The sequence below is a fragment of the Acanthochromis polyacanthus genome, chromosome 11 (genome assembly GCF_021347895.1).
Source record: "Acanthochromis polyacanthus isolate Apoly-LR-REF ecotype Palm Island chromosome 11, KAUST_Apoly_ChrSc, whole genome shotgun sequence".
In the NCBI taxonomy this organism is placed as follows: domain Eukaryota; kingdom Metazoa; phylum Chordata; class Actinopteri; family Pomacentridae; genus Acanthochromis; species Acanthochromis polyacanthus.
The window spans coordinates 422364-438534 of NC_067123.1; the positions used below are offsets into that span (position 1 = coordinate 422364).

Below are 16171 nucleotides of genomic sequence, written 5' to 3' on the forward strand. Positions count from 1 at the left end.
CATTTTGCCGCCGTTCTTCGACATTTTCTCAAAGTGCTGTGGTCTCCACTTTTAAAAACAAACTGACGCCCTTGTACTGAAAAATTACTGAGTAAAATTGATGAGTTGTCTGATTTTGGACATTTATCCAGTAATTCTGACATCTTTAGGTTCATATTCTTTCACACCATCAGCAGTCAGGCCATTCAATTCAAAATGAAACAGAGAAGAACCCTGACAACTGAATTTCCCTTCAGGGATGAATAAAGTGATTCTATTCTGTTCTATATTGCAGCAGTTACTGAATAATTTTGACAAATGACGGTTAATGCTGAATCATTTTTGTGTAGACAGAAACATGTTGCCGTGACAACCTGAAAGCATAAATGTTGTTAAATGTGTGAAAGAAGTGCAGTTTTTATTTCATTCCAGTCAGAAAAGTGAACAAAGCAAAACATTTTATTTGAATTTACAGATGATCCAGTGGCATCAGGTCACAGACACAAAGGAAGGGGAGATCCTTCACTAAAACTTGATTTAAAACCAGAAACCAATCAAAGCCCTTCATTCACACGTTCTCCGTCTGCCTTCACAGTGGACTCAGCGAGTCGAGGTCAAGTCACTTCCAGAGATCCAGGATGGTGCAAACGGAAGAAGAGAAGCTGGATTAGTGTCGCTAAACGAGCAGAAACAATCAGAAGACAGACTCTACAGGGTGGCACTAGGTGGCGCTGCGTTTGGTTTGCCTCAGGACAAATAATCAGAAAGACGTTTAAAAAAGGAACAGAACGTTAGATGTGTTTCTCTGAAGCAACACAGAAAGAGTGGCTCAGAAAGGTGGATTCACATTCTGCATGCAGTGAAAGAACAAAGAAGCTCAGATGAAGCTCCGCCCCCCAACAAACCGTCTGGACTCCAAACGTAGAGGAAGTCCAGAAGATTTTAGTGAAGCTCCGCCCCCCAACAAACCGTCTGGACCAATGACGTGTCTGGACTCCAAACGTAGAGGAAGTCCAGAAGATTTTAGTGAAGCTCCGCCCCCAACAAACCGTCTGGACTCCAAACGTAGAGGAAGTCCAGAAGATTTTAGTGAAGCTCCGCCCCCCAACAAACCGTCTGGACTCCAAACGTAGAGGAAGTCCAGAAGATTTTAGTGAAGCTCCGCCCCCAACAAACCGTCTGGACTCCAAACGTAGAGGAAGTCCAGAAGATTTTAGTGAAGCTCCGCCCCCCAACAAACCGTCTGGACCAATGACGTGTCTGGACTCCAAACGTAGAGGAAGTCCAGAAGATTTTAGTGAAGCTCCGCCCCCCAACAAACCGTCTGGACCAATGACGTGTCTGGACTCCAAACGTAGAGGAAGTCCAGAAGATTTTAGTGAAGCTCCGCCCCCAACAAACCGTCTGGACTCCAAACGTAGAGGAAGTCCAGAAGATTTTAGTGAAGCTCCATCTCTAAACTGGAACCATCAGAGGGAATCTGTGGAATCAGTGAAATGATCGCTGTGAAAGAAAATGACACCAAAACCCCGTTTTATTCAGTCAAAGGGAAATTAAGTTGATTCAGTTTAGGAACATTATGGTTCATTTTAGACAATTCTTGAGTAATTTTGACATATTATGGTGTATTTTAGATAGTTATTGAGCAATTTTGGCAAAGTTTGGTTAATTTTGAACAATTATTAAGACAATTTGACAAATTATGGTTAATGTGGGGAAAATATTTGGACAAATATTGGTTAATTTTGACAAATTTAGGTTTATTTTGGACAATTATTGAGTAAATTTGACAAATTATGTTAATTTGGAACAATCATTGAATAACTTGGAACAATCATTGAGTACTTTTGTCATATTATGGTTTATTTTGCAGAATTATTGAGTAAATTTGATGAATTCTGGTTAATTTTGAACAATTATTGAATAATTCTGACAAATTATGGTTAATTGTAGACAATTATGGAGTGATATTGATGAATTCTGGTTAATTTGGGACAATTATTGAGTACTTCTGACAAACTATAGATAATTTTAGACAATTATTGGGTAATTTTGACAAATGATGGTTAATTTTAGACACCTATTGGGTTTATTGTTACAGATTTCACTCTGGTTCCACAGATTTGCTCCTACTGGTGTCAGTTTGAAAGGATGGATTCACTGTTTTTACTAAAAAATCAGTCAAACATATTAAAATATCTCCTCACAGTTATGATCACGAGCAGCAGCTGAACACTGTCGTCATTTCACAGGTTTATGCATCAGTTTCTCAATCTGCTGGAAACTGATGCAGAACAAGCTCCGCCTCCATCAGTCTGCAGCGCATGCAGCAGAGCAGCCGGTGGGCGGAGTCCAGTGGTGTCGTCATGGTAACTCAACATCCTGTTTCTGTTTCTTCAGACCTCTCTCAGTGTTTGTTTTTGTTTGTTTGACCTCCAAACCTCTGAACCCTGAAACCTGCCAGCAGGTTTGAAACTGGATCATCTTTGGAATAAAAACCAAACTGTGAGGAAGAATCATCTGATCTTCAGCTTCCTGGACATGAAGTTTAAATATTCACCAAAAATAAACCCTTGATTCAGACCTGATTCTGTAAAAAACTAAAAATTCTGTGTTCCTTCAGGGACTCAGCTGAGATCTACAGTCAGAAGACAGAAATCAGAGTTTTGAACTGCAGGACGAGTTCAACAAACAGAAAGTGGAGCTAAACATCTCCAACATGTGGAGCCAACATTTGTTCTTCTACCATCTGAGGACTTGTAGAAGCAGGTTGCATTTGCTGATCTGATGTATTTTTCAGTGTTTTTCTCATTTGTGTCTTTCCACATCTTTCTGATCGTCTCTTCTTCATTCTGGTTCCTCAGAGCTGCAGGACTTTAAATGAACTCCAGTTAAAGTGTGACGTTACCAAAGAGTCTCTTCACATTCCACGTCTTCAAATCAATCATTTTTGTCCTTTGCACAGATTTCAAGGCATTTTTTGCCGTTTTGGACAGATTTAGGTCATTTTGGGAAAACTTTGAGTTGTTTTGGATGAATTGTGGTCACTGAGGACGCATTTTTAGTCATTTTGCACAGATTTGATGGTTTTTAAAAACATTTGGAGATATTTTGGACAGATTTAAGGCATTTTGTGAACTTTTTGAGTCATTTTGGACAAATTTCTGATAGATTTCCATCTGCTTTCAGGTCATCTTGGACAGACTAAGAACTTTTTTAGCATTTTTAGTCATTTTGGACATTTTTCATCATTTATGAAAAATTCTGAGTCATTCTGGAAAAATTTTGAGCAACTTTGACATTTGAGATTTCACATTATTTAGTAAATTACAATAAATAACCAAATAAATGTGTATTTTTTCCTATTTCTGTCATTCTGAGTCCTTCTGACAGAAGACGGTTCTCCTTCATTGTGTTTCTGCAGAGCTGCAGGAGTTCAGATTAAAAATGAACCACGCTGAGTTAAACTGAATCTGCAGAGTTCAGAGGTTTATCAGCCGCTATGAGCAGAAGAAGAAAAGCTGCAGCCACTGAAACCTGTTAAACTGCTGGTTTAGCCCCTGAAAATAAAACTGTGAATCCATCCTTCAACAAACAGAGTTCAGAGACAAAACGACTGAACAGAGAATTAAGAGATTCAGACTAAAGTCCAGGATTCATTAAAACCACTAAAGGAGGTTCTGGACGTTTCCTCCAGAAAATAAACTGTGGATGCAGCATTTTTATGGCTCAACCTTCAACCATCGCAGACGACTCCTTCAGACACGAGATGAGTTCAATCAAAGTTCACAGAGGAGTCTAGTCATCGTCTAAGTCATCGTCTAGTCATCGTCTAGTCATCTAGTCATCGTCTAGTCATCGTCTAGTCATCTAGTCATCGTCTAGTCATCGTCTAGTCATCGTCTAGTCATCGTCTAGTCATCTAGTCATCGTCTAGTCATCTAGTCATCGTCTAGTCATCGTCTAAGTCATCGTCTAGTCATCGTCTAGTCATCGTCTAGTCATCGTCTAGTCATCTAGTCATCGTCTAGTCATCTAGTCATCGTCTAGTCATCGTCTAAGTCATCGTCTAGTCATCGTCTAGTCATTTAGTCATCGTCTAGTCATCGAGTCATCGTCTAGTCATCGTCTAGTCATCGAGTCATCGTCTAGTCACAGGAAGTCAGTGGTGGTGCTTCAAGCATCAGGATGAGGAGCTCCATGTTCTTCCAGTGTTCCAGTGACTCCTGCAGCCTCCAGGTTCTTCTAAACGTCTCTGTGGGTTAAAATCACATAAAACACACAAACTGTTTGAGCACCGCAGCCACAAAGTCCTCACAGAGCCCACGTAGAACATGCAGCCGGCTCAGAGGCCCAGGAGGAGGTCCAGGAGGAGGTGCGGTTCCTCCTCTGACCGGTGGTTGAACATGGCAGTGTTTGATTGGTCCACCTGGAGCGGTGGCGTGTTGCTGTGAACATGCGTGTCTACAGAGGCTGGTGTTGAAGTTCTTCAGCAGTACATTCCTCAGGTCTGGTGGATTTCAGGGATCTGGTCTGAAGCCTGAGTTCTGGTGGCTCAGATGCAGCAGGTCCGGTCCAGGAGGTCTCCCCTCCTGCTGCTCAGGTCTTCAGGGATGGAGGGCTGAGGTTCTCCTCCTCCTGTCCTGCTATAGCAGCTCCTCTCGTTGCTTCTTGGGTCGGGCCGGACCCTGGCCGTTCCTCAGGGACCCGTTCTGGGGCCTCAGCAGCTGGCCTCGCTCCTGCTCCGTCCACGGAACGCCGCCCTGACCGTCCTCGCTGTCCAGGTCCGAGTCTGAGTGCATGAGGGCCGAGGAGGTGGGAGCAGGAACCGGCTTCAGACGGGCTGGAACCAGAACATCAGGGTGAGAAGGAGGAGAACTGATGCTTCAGTCCTCCTTTAAACATCTGTCCATCAGAATCACATTACACCACCGTATACTCATTAGGGTCACAGGGGGCGGAGTCTATCCCACCTGACTTCACCTGGACAGGCACCAGCCTATCACAGGACTACACACAGACTACACACCAAAAAGAAGTGTAACTAATATTCTGTTCTATAAATGAGGGAACGACTGAATGTGTTGTTTCCAAACTTTCATTAATCAGCTTAGATTCAGAACCGACCAAAACGCAGCAGCAGGATGGAGACAAACACATCAGTCGTGGTGGTGGTGGTGTTGTCGTTGTGTTGTTGTTGTTTTGTTGTGTTGTTGTTGTTTTGTTGTGGTGTGTCCTACTGGATCTGGGCGGCTGTTATTGTGCTGTTGTTGTATTGTGTTGTTGTTGTTGTGGTGTTGTCTTATTGTTGTGTTATTGTGTTGTTATTGTCATATAGCTGTGTGTGTCCTACCGGCTCTGGGCGGCTGTTTTTGTGCTGTTGTTGTTGTGTTATTGTGTTGTTGTCATATAGTTGTGTGTCCTACCGGCTCTGGTCAGGGGGGTATTCCACGAAGCTGGCTTAGGTCTAAGCCTGGCTTATTTCGGTCAGCTTCGCTAACTTTAGTGAGAGTTTAGTTCCACCAACAAGGCTTAGGGCTAGCCTGGCTTGGTAACCATGGTAACTCAGCCAGAGCGACAAGCCTGGTCCGGGGCAGGCTAACAGTCAAGCTTACTTTAGCTCCATGTCAGAGAAGGTTCTGACGAGCTTCAGAAAGACGCCTGTGAACCGCATGTTACACATTAAATTCATCTTGATCTGTAATCAGTGATGTTCTTGTTTGGTGACATACGTTGAGACCTTTTTTAAATAAATAAACTCTATCATATTACACATTTTGTCACAGTGTGTAACTGTGGGTCAGTGGTTAGAGTGTAGTTAAGTAGATTAAATGTGGTTTCACTTTTCATTGCGCCGTGGGTTGGAATCCATCAGCGGTAAATACTTGGAAATATCTGATTTTCTTTCTTCTTTCACCCTCAAAGTTCAGTCAACACGTAACAGGAATAGGCACAGATTGTGTTAAAATAAGCAGGACACAACAGCCACAGTTTTCCATAAAGAATACCTTCCTTTTACCAGCGGTCCAATCTGATCATGATGAGAATCCAAAGGTGATGCCAAATGATGAGAGAACTATTTTGTGTACAGCTCATTTGTGTCTTCTCCCTTATTTAAATGTAGGCCACAGCAGCACTATCATCTCTGATAAAAATGACATCTCCTCTGTAGGCCTACATGTTTTTTTCTGCTTTTTCATTCAAAGTTTGAGTGTTTGATGAAACATCTCCACATGAAGTTTCCCCTTTTTTCCAAAGTATTCCTCCTTTGGTTTTAGGTGTTACCTGCTGCTTTATTCATCTATGGTGGATATATATTTGTCAAATCAAGAACATGAATTAGGCCTACCAGAGTAAAAAGTGAAAACCACCATCACATTACACAAAACCAGGCTGTAGCCTCTTTCTCTCATATATATATATGTTTATACACACATAAAAAATGTCTTCAATGGGTTTTAAAAGCTTTATTTCATCAGATTGATCTCCTCTGGGCCACAGTAGTGTGACAAACTTCAGGGTGAGGAAAAAACAGTCATCAACCACTGCAGCTGTGGGTTATCCCTAATCAGTGTCAAAAACTTGCCCTCTGAAAATTAAATTTTCAGACATGTGGGTGTGTACGCTCAGACTAAGTGCTTCATTAAAAAGAAAATAAACGCGCATTTAAACGGTCGGCAATGCTTTGCCAGGCAGCGTCTAGAGCTTTATCAACCGTGTTGCCTTTTCTTGTGATAATCTCCCGTTAGTCCTCGTACAACTCCGTGAGAAGTTTCTGCTCCGCTGAAGAGAAAGTCTCCGTTCTGTTTTTAGACATAATATCATCATTTCGACGATCGACACGTCGGGGCTTTTTATCTCCCCGGTCGCACGCTCAGCCGCAGCTTGGATCAGCCTGGCTTGAATAAGCGTCTCTGAAAAACAGCTGAGCCTCGTTGGTGGAACTACTTGCAGCTGAGATTAAAGTTGCCGCTTATTCAAGCCACGCTTACCGGCGTAAGCCCAGCCTGTTTTAGCCAGCTTCATGGAATACCCCCCAGGTCTGGTTGTTGTTGTGTTGTTGTTGTGTTATTGTGTTGTTTTTGTCATATAGTTGTGTGTCCTACCCGCTCTGGGCGGCTGCAGCTCCAGACTGTCCTGCTCGTCCTCCAGGATTTTATATCTGCTTTTGCTTCTCCTCACTTTGCTCTTCCTCCTTCCAGGAAACAACCAGCAGGTGATCAGCTGATCCAACTACAGGTTTACTACAGCGTTAATGTGAACAGTCACAGCTGCAGACACCAAACTCACCTGTTGCAGCAGCACACGGTACCCCAGACCAGCGTCGCCACGGCAACCACCATCATGAAGGAGGCGATGGTGACGTAGAGAACGCTCCACTCTGGAATAGAGTTTACCACACATAAATACATGACAGGACAGAGGTTTAACTGGTGCAGAAAAATAAAGCTGTTATTACAGAGTCATCAGAACAGATTCCTGCTGGAGTTATCAGGAATCTGTTCTCTGCTTTATTCATTCTGGACAGCTGAGGTTCACTGGGATTCATTTGTATCTGAACTCTCAGAAGTCAAAGATCTAAAGTGAATAATTCAAACTGATCACTTTTTAACTTTTGTGAATCTCCTCAACCCTAAAACTAAAGCATTTATTCAGAGACTCTCTGGGAACTTCAGCGTCCATCTGAAGGGAAACTGAGGGAAAGGCTTCATAAAGTCTGATCAGAAACATCCCAGAATCCACACAGTTAATGCTGGGTTTTATTATTTTATCTTTGAAGACACAAACTAGAAGCTGCTTCCAAACGTTGGGCCTGTAGCTGAATCTGGACTTTAATCATGGTGACCAGACGTCTCCTCGAGGCTGAAGATCTGTTTCTGATCCAACATCCCAACAATCCTATATCCTATCCTATATTTCTTACATCTCTTTACTTACTATTTTATCTGTACTTGCACCAAGAGCACCAGAGAAAATTCCTTGGAAGTGTAAAAACCTACTTGGCAATAAAACGAATTCTGATTCTGAAGACCCTGAATCTGGCTATCAGAGGGACTAAGCTGATTAAGGTTCATCTCGTCTCACCACAGTTGCTCTCTGCGTCTCCCAGCTGAGCTCTGATGAAATTCTCCATCCAGAAAGGATGACAGACGCAGCGGCGGGTGAACGAGTCGCATTCTCCATGACTGGAACAGTTCAGCTGACAGACTGAGGAGGAACACGATGAGAAGAAAACGCTTCAGCAGAGCAAGATCATCAAACTGATCCTAGTCCAGTCTGATCTGCAGTGGACCAGGAAAACCAGTAAAACCAGTAAAACCAGGAAAACCAGGAAAACCACAGCATAATAACCTCTAAATAACCACAACTCCTAATGGTTCCTTTGTTTTACTGCAGAAATGTTCACATTTAAGGAATTCTCTTTTTACTAAACATTATGAACAACCTGACATTTATGAAGAAAAATAAGTTCAGTTTCATCCACATTCATCCTCAGTTTATCATTTCCTCATTACAACTTCCAGATCACAGAGTGTCTACAAAGAAACACAACATTTAGTCACCTGGACCTGAACCATGGAGGATTTACTGGAGGATCACAACCACAGAAGAAGACAAAAAGGACAAAAAACAACAAAAACAAGACAAAATATGACAAAAATGAGACACAAAACGACAAAAAAGAAACACAAAGTGACAAAAGTCAGACGAAAAAAGACAAAAACAACAAACACAAGAAAAAATATTACAAAAATAAGACAAAACAGCAAAAAAATGAGACAAACGACACAAAACAAAACAAAGAGACAAAAAATTAGACAAAGTGAAAAACAAAACACAAGCAAGACAAAAAATACAAAACAAAAACGAGACAAAACAACACATAAAGCAAAACACAAAATGACAAAAAACGAGATAAAACAAAACAAAAAGAGACAAAAAATTAGACAAGCAACAAAAATAAGACAAAAATTGCACAAATGACACAAACGAGACCAAAAATGACAAAAGCAAGAAACAAAACGACAAAAAACACAAAATGACACAAATGAGACACAAAACACGGAATAAAGCAAAACAAAAAATGATCAAAGTAAAACAAAAAATAAAAGTGAGACAAAAAGGAAACACAAAACGACAAACACATTAGACACACGACAAAAGTCAGACAAAAAAAAAAAACAGGCAAAACATTACAAAAGAACAAACAATCTAGTTTCCCCAGAGAATAAAGAAACTAAACTTTAGGTTAATAAACTGAGGGACTCTGTCCAACGATCACTGAAATCATCTCAACATTTTCTGCACTAACAGTCAGGAGGTCCAATCAGCCAGTCCTGAGAACCTCCTGCAGCCTCAAAGCAACAAGAAGCAGCATTCACTGACAAACGTTCAGAATCTGACACAGAAAACACAAACTTCAGCATCATCTCCTGCTTTGCTTCCTCCATCTCCAACAAACAGCTGCCAGGTACTCACTGACGGTATCGACTCGTCGGGCCTTGTAGATCAGGAAGTCGTTCTTCTGTTTGCGTAGCTTGTTGCGGAGGCCGAGTGCAACGCTGCGACCGGACAGAGGAGGGCGCCCCTGACCGCCTGACACCAGGAAGACCAAACGAGTGCTGAGAGAGGAAGACATGAGGAAGAGTTAGCTCCATGTTAGCATTTACTTATCTGTTAGTGATCCATGGTGAGATGTTCATCGGTGCTGGAACAGGACTGGAGTTAAATTACAAGATTTCTCTGAGAGGATTTTAGGATGAAGACTTTCTGAAATAATCCAGAAGAACTGCTACTCAGAGAGAGAAGGAGAAAGAAAGTTCCGTTCTCTGTCATGTTCTGAATAAACTGAGGATTTCCTGGCTCTGTATCCCAGTCGTCTAATATTTAGTTTCTGCTGATGCTGAGGCCCAATCTGACACCATCTTCCTGGATAATATAAATTCAGGTGTTGCAGCTGCAGTACCTGGCTGTTCCACCAGGTGGAGCCTCTCCCTGTTTACAGCTGCAGTGATCAGAGGTGAAGTTAGTCCATGTTGGCCCGCAGACAGCATGAAGGAGTTTAGATGTTAAAGGGAACCATGACTTAGGCTACGTTCACACTGCAGGGCTTAATGCTCAATTACGAATTTTTTGCGAGTTCGTTCACATTTCCAATAAAATGCGACTTGTATGTGATCTCCTGTGTGAACCTCACACGACCCAAAAGTGTCCCGACAACAACGACACGCAGAGAGCGAGTTCAGTGTTTACAGAAGTAAACATGGACGCTAACAGCAGAGCATGTCTGGACATTTTAAAGTTGTTGTCCAGCCGGAGCCTGCATATTTATAACTTAATGGTTTTAAGGAGAAGGTCAAGAAGGAAGAGAGCCAGGATTTTGGCCCTGGAGTTTTGTGGGGCAGTGGCAGCAACGTCTGTCCAGAGAACTGTGTGGGTGCAGAGTCACAGCCAGGAGTGGTGGATAGTGATGTGAGAGGCTTCACAGATGCAGACTTCATTCAGAATTTTAGAATGATAAGGGCGACCTTTACCTACATGTGAGCGCCTCTTTTTAACACTCTCACAGCAGGAAACATATCTTCAGCAGCCCGCAGATGTGTTTTGCTTGAGCACAGAATAGTGACGTTTGTCGTGTACCAATGACCTATAGGTCGGATAAATGTGACCTGGTCGTTCAGACTGAAGTCGCATGGCAAAAGATCCGATACGTATCGGAATTAGGACCACATGTCCAAGTGGCCTGGGTCGCATTTGAAAAAATCGGATCTGTGTCGTTCAGACTGTCATGAAAAGATCAGATACAGGTCGCATAGGGGCAAAAAAATCTGATTTGGGTCACTTTAGCCTGCAGTGTGAACGTAGCCTAAGTCTTCTGTGAGGCTTCATGACCTCCGACCAGCTGGGAGCAGCTAAGATCTGGACCTCGGTGGTAAATCAAACTTTAGCATCAGCTATCGTGTGTCTGTGTTGGTTTTTTATCCATCATCTATTAGATTCTCATGATTTCATGACTTCTCTGTTTGATTTCACTGCCTTCTGAAACACTTTGTGAAGAGAGCTCAATAAACAGATATTATTTTAGGGAAGTCCTGATCAAATCTGAGTCTCAAATCACAGTCATTAAAATGTAGCATCTACAGACACTGAGTCCTGATCTAATACAGTTTCTCTACACAATATACTCGGGCTGAACCCAAATATCTGAATATTCGGTCCCCACAGTGGTATCTGGGTATTAATTTTGAGATCCGAATATTCGCTCAAATTCCATCCAAATCCGTTGTTCTGTTTCAGAGTAATGCTGCTGACAGACGGACGTCGATCATCACATAACACTGCTGCGTTCCTCGGCAGAGAAATAAAGAAACCAAATATTAATTCCGTTCAATTTTTACTCCACCAAGAAACCCAGCAGAGTTACGTGACGATCGTCTGTCTGTCTGTCTGGACAAGTCTTTGTCACGTTGGATGACCTTGTAGTCATTTTGTACAGTCGTCAGGCTGTTCTGAACAAGTTTTCAGTCATTTTGGACGATTTTACAGTAATTTACAATTAAATTTCCAGTGTTTTTGGGCATGTTTTGTGTGACTTTGGACACTTTGCTCGTCTTTTTGGAGCGTTTTTTAGATGGTTGTGAGGTTAGATTGGACAAGGTTAAAAACTTGTCCAACGTGACAAAACGTTCCAAACTGAAGAACTCTCAGGAGCGGCCTACCTGTGCTCGTTGAAAGCGCTGATCTCTCGTACGATGATGTCGCTGTCGAGCACGCCCAGTAGGACGCCCACCTGTCGCAGCAGCATGTCCCGCTGGCGGTGGGACACCTGGGACACCGACACCTCCAGCACCAGCTCCACCAGGTCACGCTCCCACAGGTCTGAGGACACAAACAGGACAGAGAAAACAGCCGTCAGATCCTCTGGAAGGACAGCCAGGCTGGGATCACTTCCTGTCTGCTGCTGTGACCTCATCAACCTGCTGCCGCATCACTTCCTGCTGGGATCCACGACACACACACGAAGAAAAGGAAACAAAGTGTGCAGCACTCTGAGATGTGAAGCTGAGTTCTGGTACGTCTTCTGATGATGCCAGGAGACGTCTGACCGGTTTAATAAAAGCATCGGTTCTGGTTTCACATCGTGTGTCTAAATCAGTCATTAGAAAGGTCTTCTGCTCATTATGGAATATTAATTAGAATCAGGAACGTCTCAGCCCTGGTCAGAGTGGTCTGTACATCTGCAGAATGCTAATAAAGGTTTTATATTTTTATCATTATTCTAAACAATGTTCTCAACCCAAACTTGATTCATGTTTTACCTTCAGTCACAGAATTCACAGATATGAAAAATGGAATCAGATTAAGACTAAATATTAAATGACTCAGATGGAGGCACGAAAACGTGACTGCGACATCCCCAATAATAGTAATAACAACAATAACATCAACAACAACAATAATAATAACAGTTCAAATTAAATTTAAACTCAAATAAAATCCAGAAAAGGTTGTAAGAAGTGATTCAACTTTATTAAATTTTGTTTATAAAGAACCAGTTATAGTTCAGACACTTTACAGAAACTAGAAGGAAAGAACCAGAAGGACACCTCGATAGAACCACATGGAGGAGATTTAGCTCAGCTGACCGAAAACATACTGGGAACCAGTTTATAGAGACTGAAACATACTGGGAACCAGTTTATAGAGACTGAAACATACTGGGAACCAGTTTATAGAGGCTGAAACATACTGGGAACCAGTTTATAGAAGCTGAAACATACTGGAAACCAGTTTATAGAGGCTGAAACATACTGGGAACCAGTTTATAGAAGCTGAAACATACTGGAAACCAGTTTATAAATCAATAAGAGCTGAACAGAAGCCACGGTTTGTAACTCTGAGGTGAACTAAACAGACTATGGTTCTATGGTTCTTCTAATAAAGTGATTCTATTCTCTTCTATGTTCTGTAGTTCACCTGCTTTGACCTCCACGGTTCCTCTGTCGCTGCTGCTTTGTCCTTTACTGTCCGTTACTGTCAAGGTGAAGCTGTACTTTCCCTCCACCAGGTTTCCCAGAAACAGCACCGCCTGGTGGTCAGAGTTGTTCAGCACATCCTATGAACAAAAACACAAAGAGGCGTTTAGATGTGAGCTACCATCAGACATCATCAGGACTAACTGTGGGCTTAGTTTCAACACTCCAGCAGCTTCACTGCTCATTTTCTTCACTCTGGTTCATTTCTAAAGTCCTGCAGCTCCGAGGAACCAGAGGAACATGAAGAAGAACTCAGAGATGTCTTCTTTTAGTAGGACTCAGAATAAAGAGGAAGGTAAAGCTGGTGCTACCAACAGCAGGAACACATGGAGGCTCTGCAGACCACAGATGTTTTACTAATTTATGCTTTAATTGTTGTCATCTGTCTGTTCTGAATCAGTCAGGGCTTCATGGTTGCAGATAGAAGAACAGATGTTTTAGCTTTTTAACAGTATCTGCTCAGTGTAAATGGTTTATTTTGACATTTTAAAATGAGCATGTAGAACTGAATGGTTCTGATCAGACATCCTGGTGTTCAGCTCAGATTCAGATGGTTGCAGATGGATCAGAGCGTCAGACAGCAGTTCAGGGACCGGTGTTGGGAAAGTTGATGAACTGATGCTTCTTTACATTTTTATTGTGTTTTTCCTACACATGGTGTAATTTTGGGGACTTTTCCTACCAGCAGGTTTTGGGCTTTACAGGGTTAGAAGATCCATCTGTACAGGATTTTATTTGAAGTTAAAATTAAAGACACTGAAGTGTTCAGAACAATGTTGTGGAGTTTTTGGTTTCCTTTGTGTAGTTGTGTTGAGCTGCAGCAGAAACAAAGAGGGTTTAGAGGGAAAAGTAGAACCTGATGGACTCTGGATTTCTGAGTCTGCTGCTGACACTAGTTTTAAAAAGGAACAATTTAATTCTGGTCATTTTAAACTTTCAAACCAACCACTGAGTTCTGGGGTTCAGAGGGTCAAAGGTCTCCACTTTCTTTAGTTTTATATTCTGTCTAATAGAAAGTGCTAGAAATGAACCCAGAGTAAACATCAGAGATTTAGAACAGATTGTGTTCATTTTGTTGTTTTCTTACGTTAGATTAGCAATTCTTTTTACCAACAAAGTTAGTAAGGGTGAGTTTTTTACCTTGTTGACATGTTTCATAGTCGAAGCATCTCAACGAGGGAAAAAACTCAGTAGGAGGAAAAGCACATCTGAGTTCTGGTAAAAAGTGAGACCAGATCAGATTTACATCCATCCAGGTGTCACAGTCCAGAGAATAAATCTGTTTTTTATTCACAACCTTTTTTTCTAGAATTGTAGACAAATGTTGACTCAGAAATTGGATCATTTTCAAGCAAATTAGAACAAATTTCATTTCATTTTCAACACATTTTCTGTAATTTTGAAACATTTTTGAATCATTTTGCACAAATTTTTACTCTTTTTGAAGCACCGTGGACTAATTTTGTGTCATTATGCAAACCTTCAGTCTATTTGGATGATTTTTGAGTGATTTTGGACAATTTTCTTGTCATTTCCAACAAGTTTTATGTCAACTTGCATCTTTTCACGTCATTTTGGATCATTTTTGTGACTTTGGGACAGTCTTTGAGTCATTTAGGACAAATTTCATGTCATTCTGAATTCATTTTCTGTCATTATGGATCATTTTCAAGTCATTTTGGACAATTTTAATGTCATTCTGGATCTTATTTGGATAGATGTAAAACCGATCTGTTTTTAGTTTCTATCAGAACTCAGATTTATCACTTTAATGGACTTTTTCCATCATTTCTGAGCCTCAGAACTTCATCAGTCCAGCAGATAGAACCATGACATTTAGGAGGAGAAACATCTGAGTTCCGAGAAACTGACACTAAAATTACTAAAAAAAAAAACCTGGGAAATCACGACAAAAATGGCCAAAATTACCACAAAACGACACAAAAAGAGCCAAACAACCCCAAAAGGACCACAAAACAGGTGAAATTGCGGCAAAAACTCAAATTCAGACAAAAAATTGCAAAATCACCACAAGAAGAGCCAAAATTACCCTGAAATGTTCAAAGATACCAGCAAAAAGATAGAAAATCATCACAAAAATGACAGAATTTACCACGAAAAGGACCAAAGCTACCCTCGAATAGGTGAAGTTGTGACAAAAACTCAAATTTGGCACAAAAAGCAAACAACCACAAAATGACTACAATTAGAACAATAACACACAAAATCACCCCAAAAAGAAAAAAAAAACTACCTTTAAAGGTTCAAATATGTCAGCAAAAACATGAAAAATCACCACAAAAACACTTAGAATTACCACTAACAGGTCTAATTGCAGCAAAAACTCAAATTTGGCACAGAAAAAAAAATCTGCCAAATAGGACCAAAGTTCCCCCAGAACCTCCTCAGAACATCTGGTTCTTCATCTCCTGTAACTTCATCAATGATCAGAGCTCTACCTTCAGACAGGAATATTTCCAGATTTATCACTTTAATGGACTTTTCCATCATTTCTGAGCCTCAGAACTTCATCTGACCCACAAAAAGACACAAAATCACCAAGAAAAGGGCAAAAATTAGCACAAAGAAACACAAAATCAGGTCTGTGCATGACTTCATTAAATATCCTAAAGTTCTTTTACATGAAAACAGGTTGAGGAGGAACTTTTTAAACATTTTGTAAATGTTCTTCATGGTAGGACTCAGCTTGTTTTAAAATACAGTAAACTAAAATCTACTAAAGCAGCTTTTCACTGAGCTGCTGCTCCGTGTCGGTCAGTCACTGAAAGTCCCGTCATCAAGGGAAACAAAGTCACCCTCACTAACTGTGTCAGCAGAAAACACTTGCTAATCCAGTGATTTCTAACATTCATCTGTATTATGAGCCGGTCTCACCCCAGCAGCAGGACTGCTGTCCTCTCTGGTCCACAGGTAGCTCACTCCACCCTTATCGTCTGTGGAGTGGGATCCGTCCAGGGTGGCCGTCCTGACGGGAAGAACGACGGCCGGACTCGACACGACATGAGCCACCGGAGGATGGTCCACCTCTGGAGGAGAAACAGAAGAAAGGCTCTGGATTAAAAGTACACTGACTGGCCAAAGAAAAGTCTCCTCCTAGATTTAACTAATAGGTCAGATCCTTCCATTGGTTAATT

The 16171-nt window shown here is 41.5% G+C and overlaps 1 protein-coding gene across 1 annotated transcript in view; it reads right to left on the reverse strand.

The window, feature by feature from the left end:
* Positions 1-420: 420 nt before the first annotated feature.
* LOC110971327 (dyslexia-associated protein KIAA0319-like protein) overlaps positions 421-16171 on the reverse strand; it is a 71474-nt gene continuing 55723 nt past the window's right edge. The window contains exons 16-23 of the mRNA XM_051955446.1: positions 15912-16063; positions 12958-13096; positions 11700-11859; positions 9460-9602; positions 8065-8187; positions 7270-7360; positions 7086-7174; positions 421-4822 (exon numbers count right to left, since the gene is read on the reverse strand). Coding sequence (XP_051811406.1) covers positions 4626-4822; positions 7086-7174; positions 7270-7360; positions 8065-8187; positions 9460-9602; positions 11700-11859; positions 12958-13096; positions 15912-16063 — 1094 coding nt within the window. The 3' untranslated portion in view covers positions 421-4625. The remainder of the gene's footprint in view (positions 4823-7085; positions 7175-7269; positions 7361-8064; positions 8188-9459; positions 9603-11699; positions 11860-12957; positions 13097-15911; positions 16064-16171) is intronic.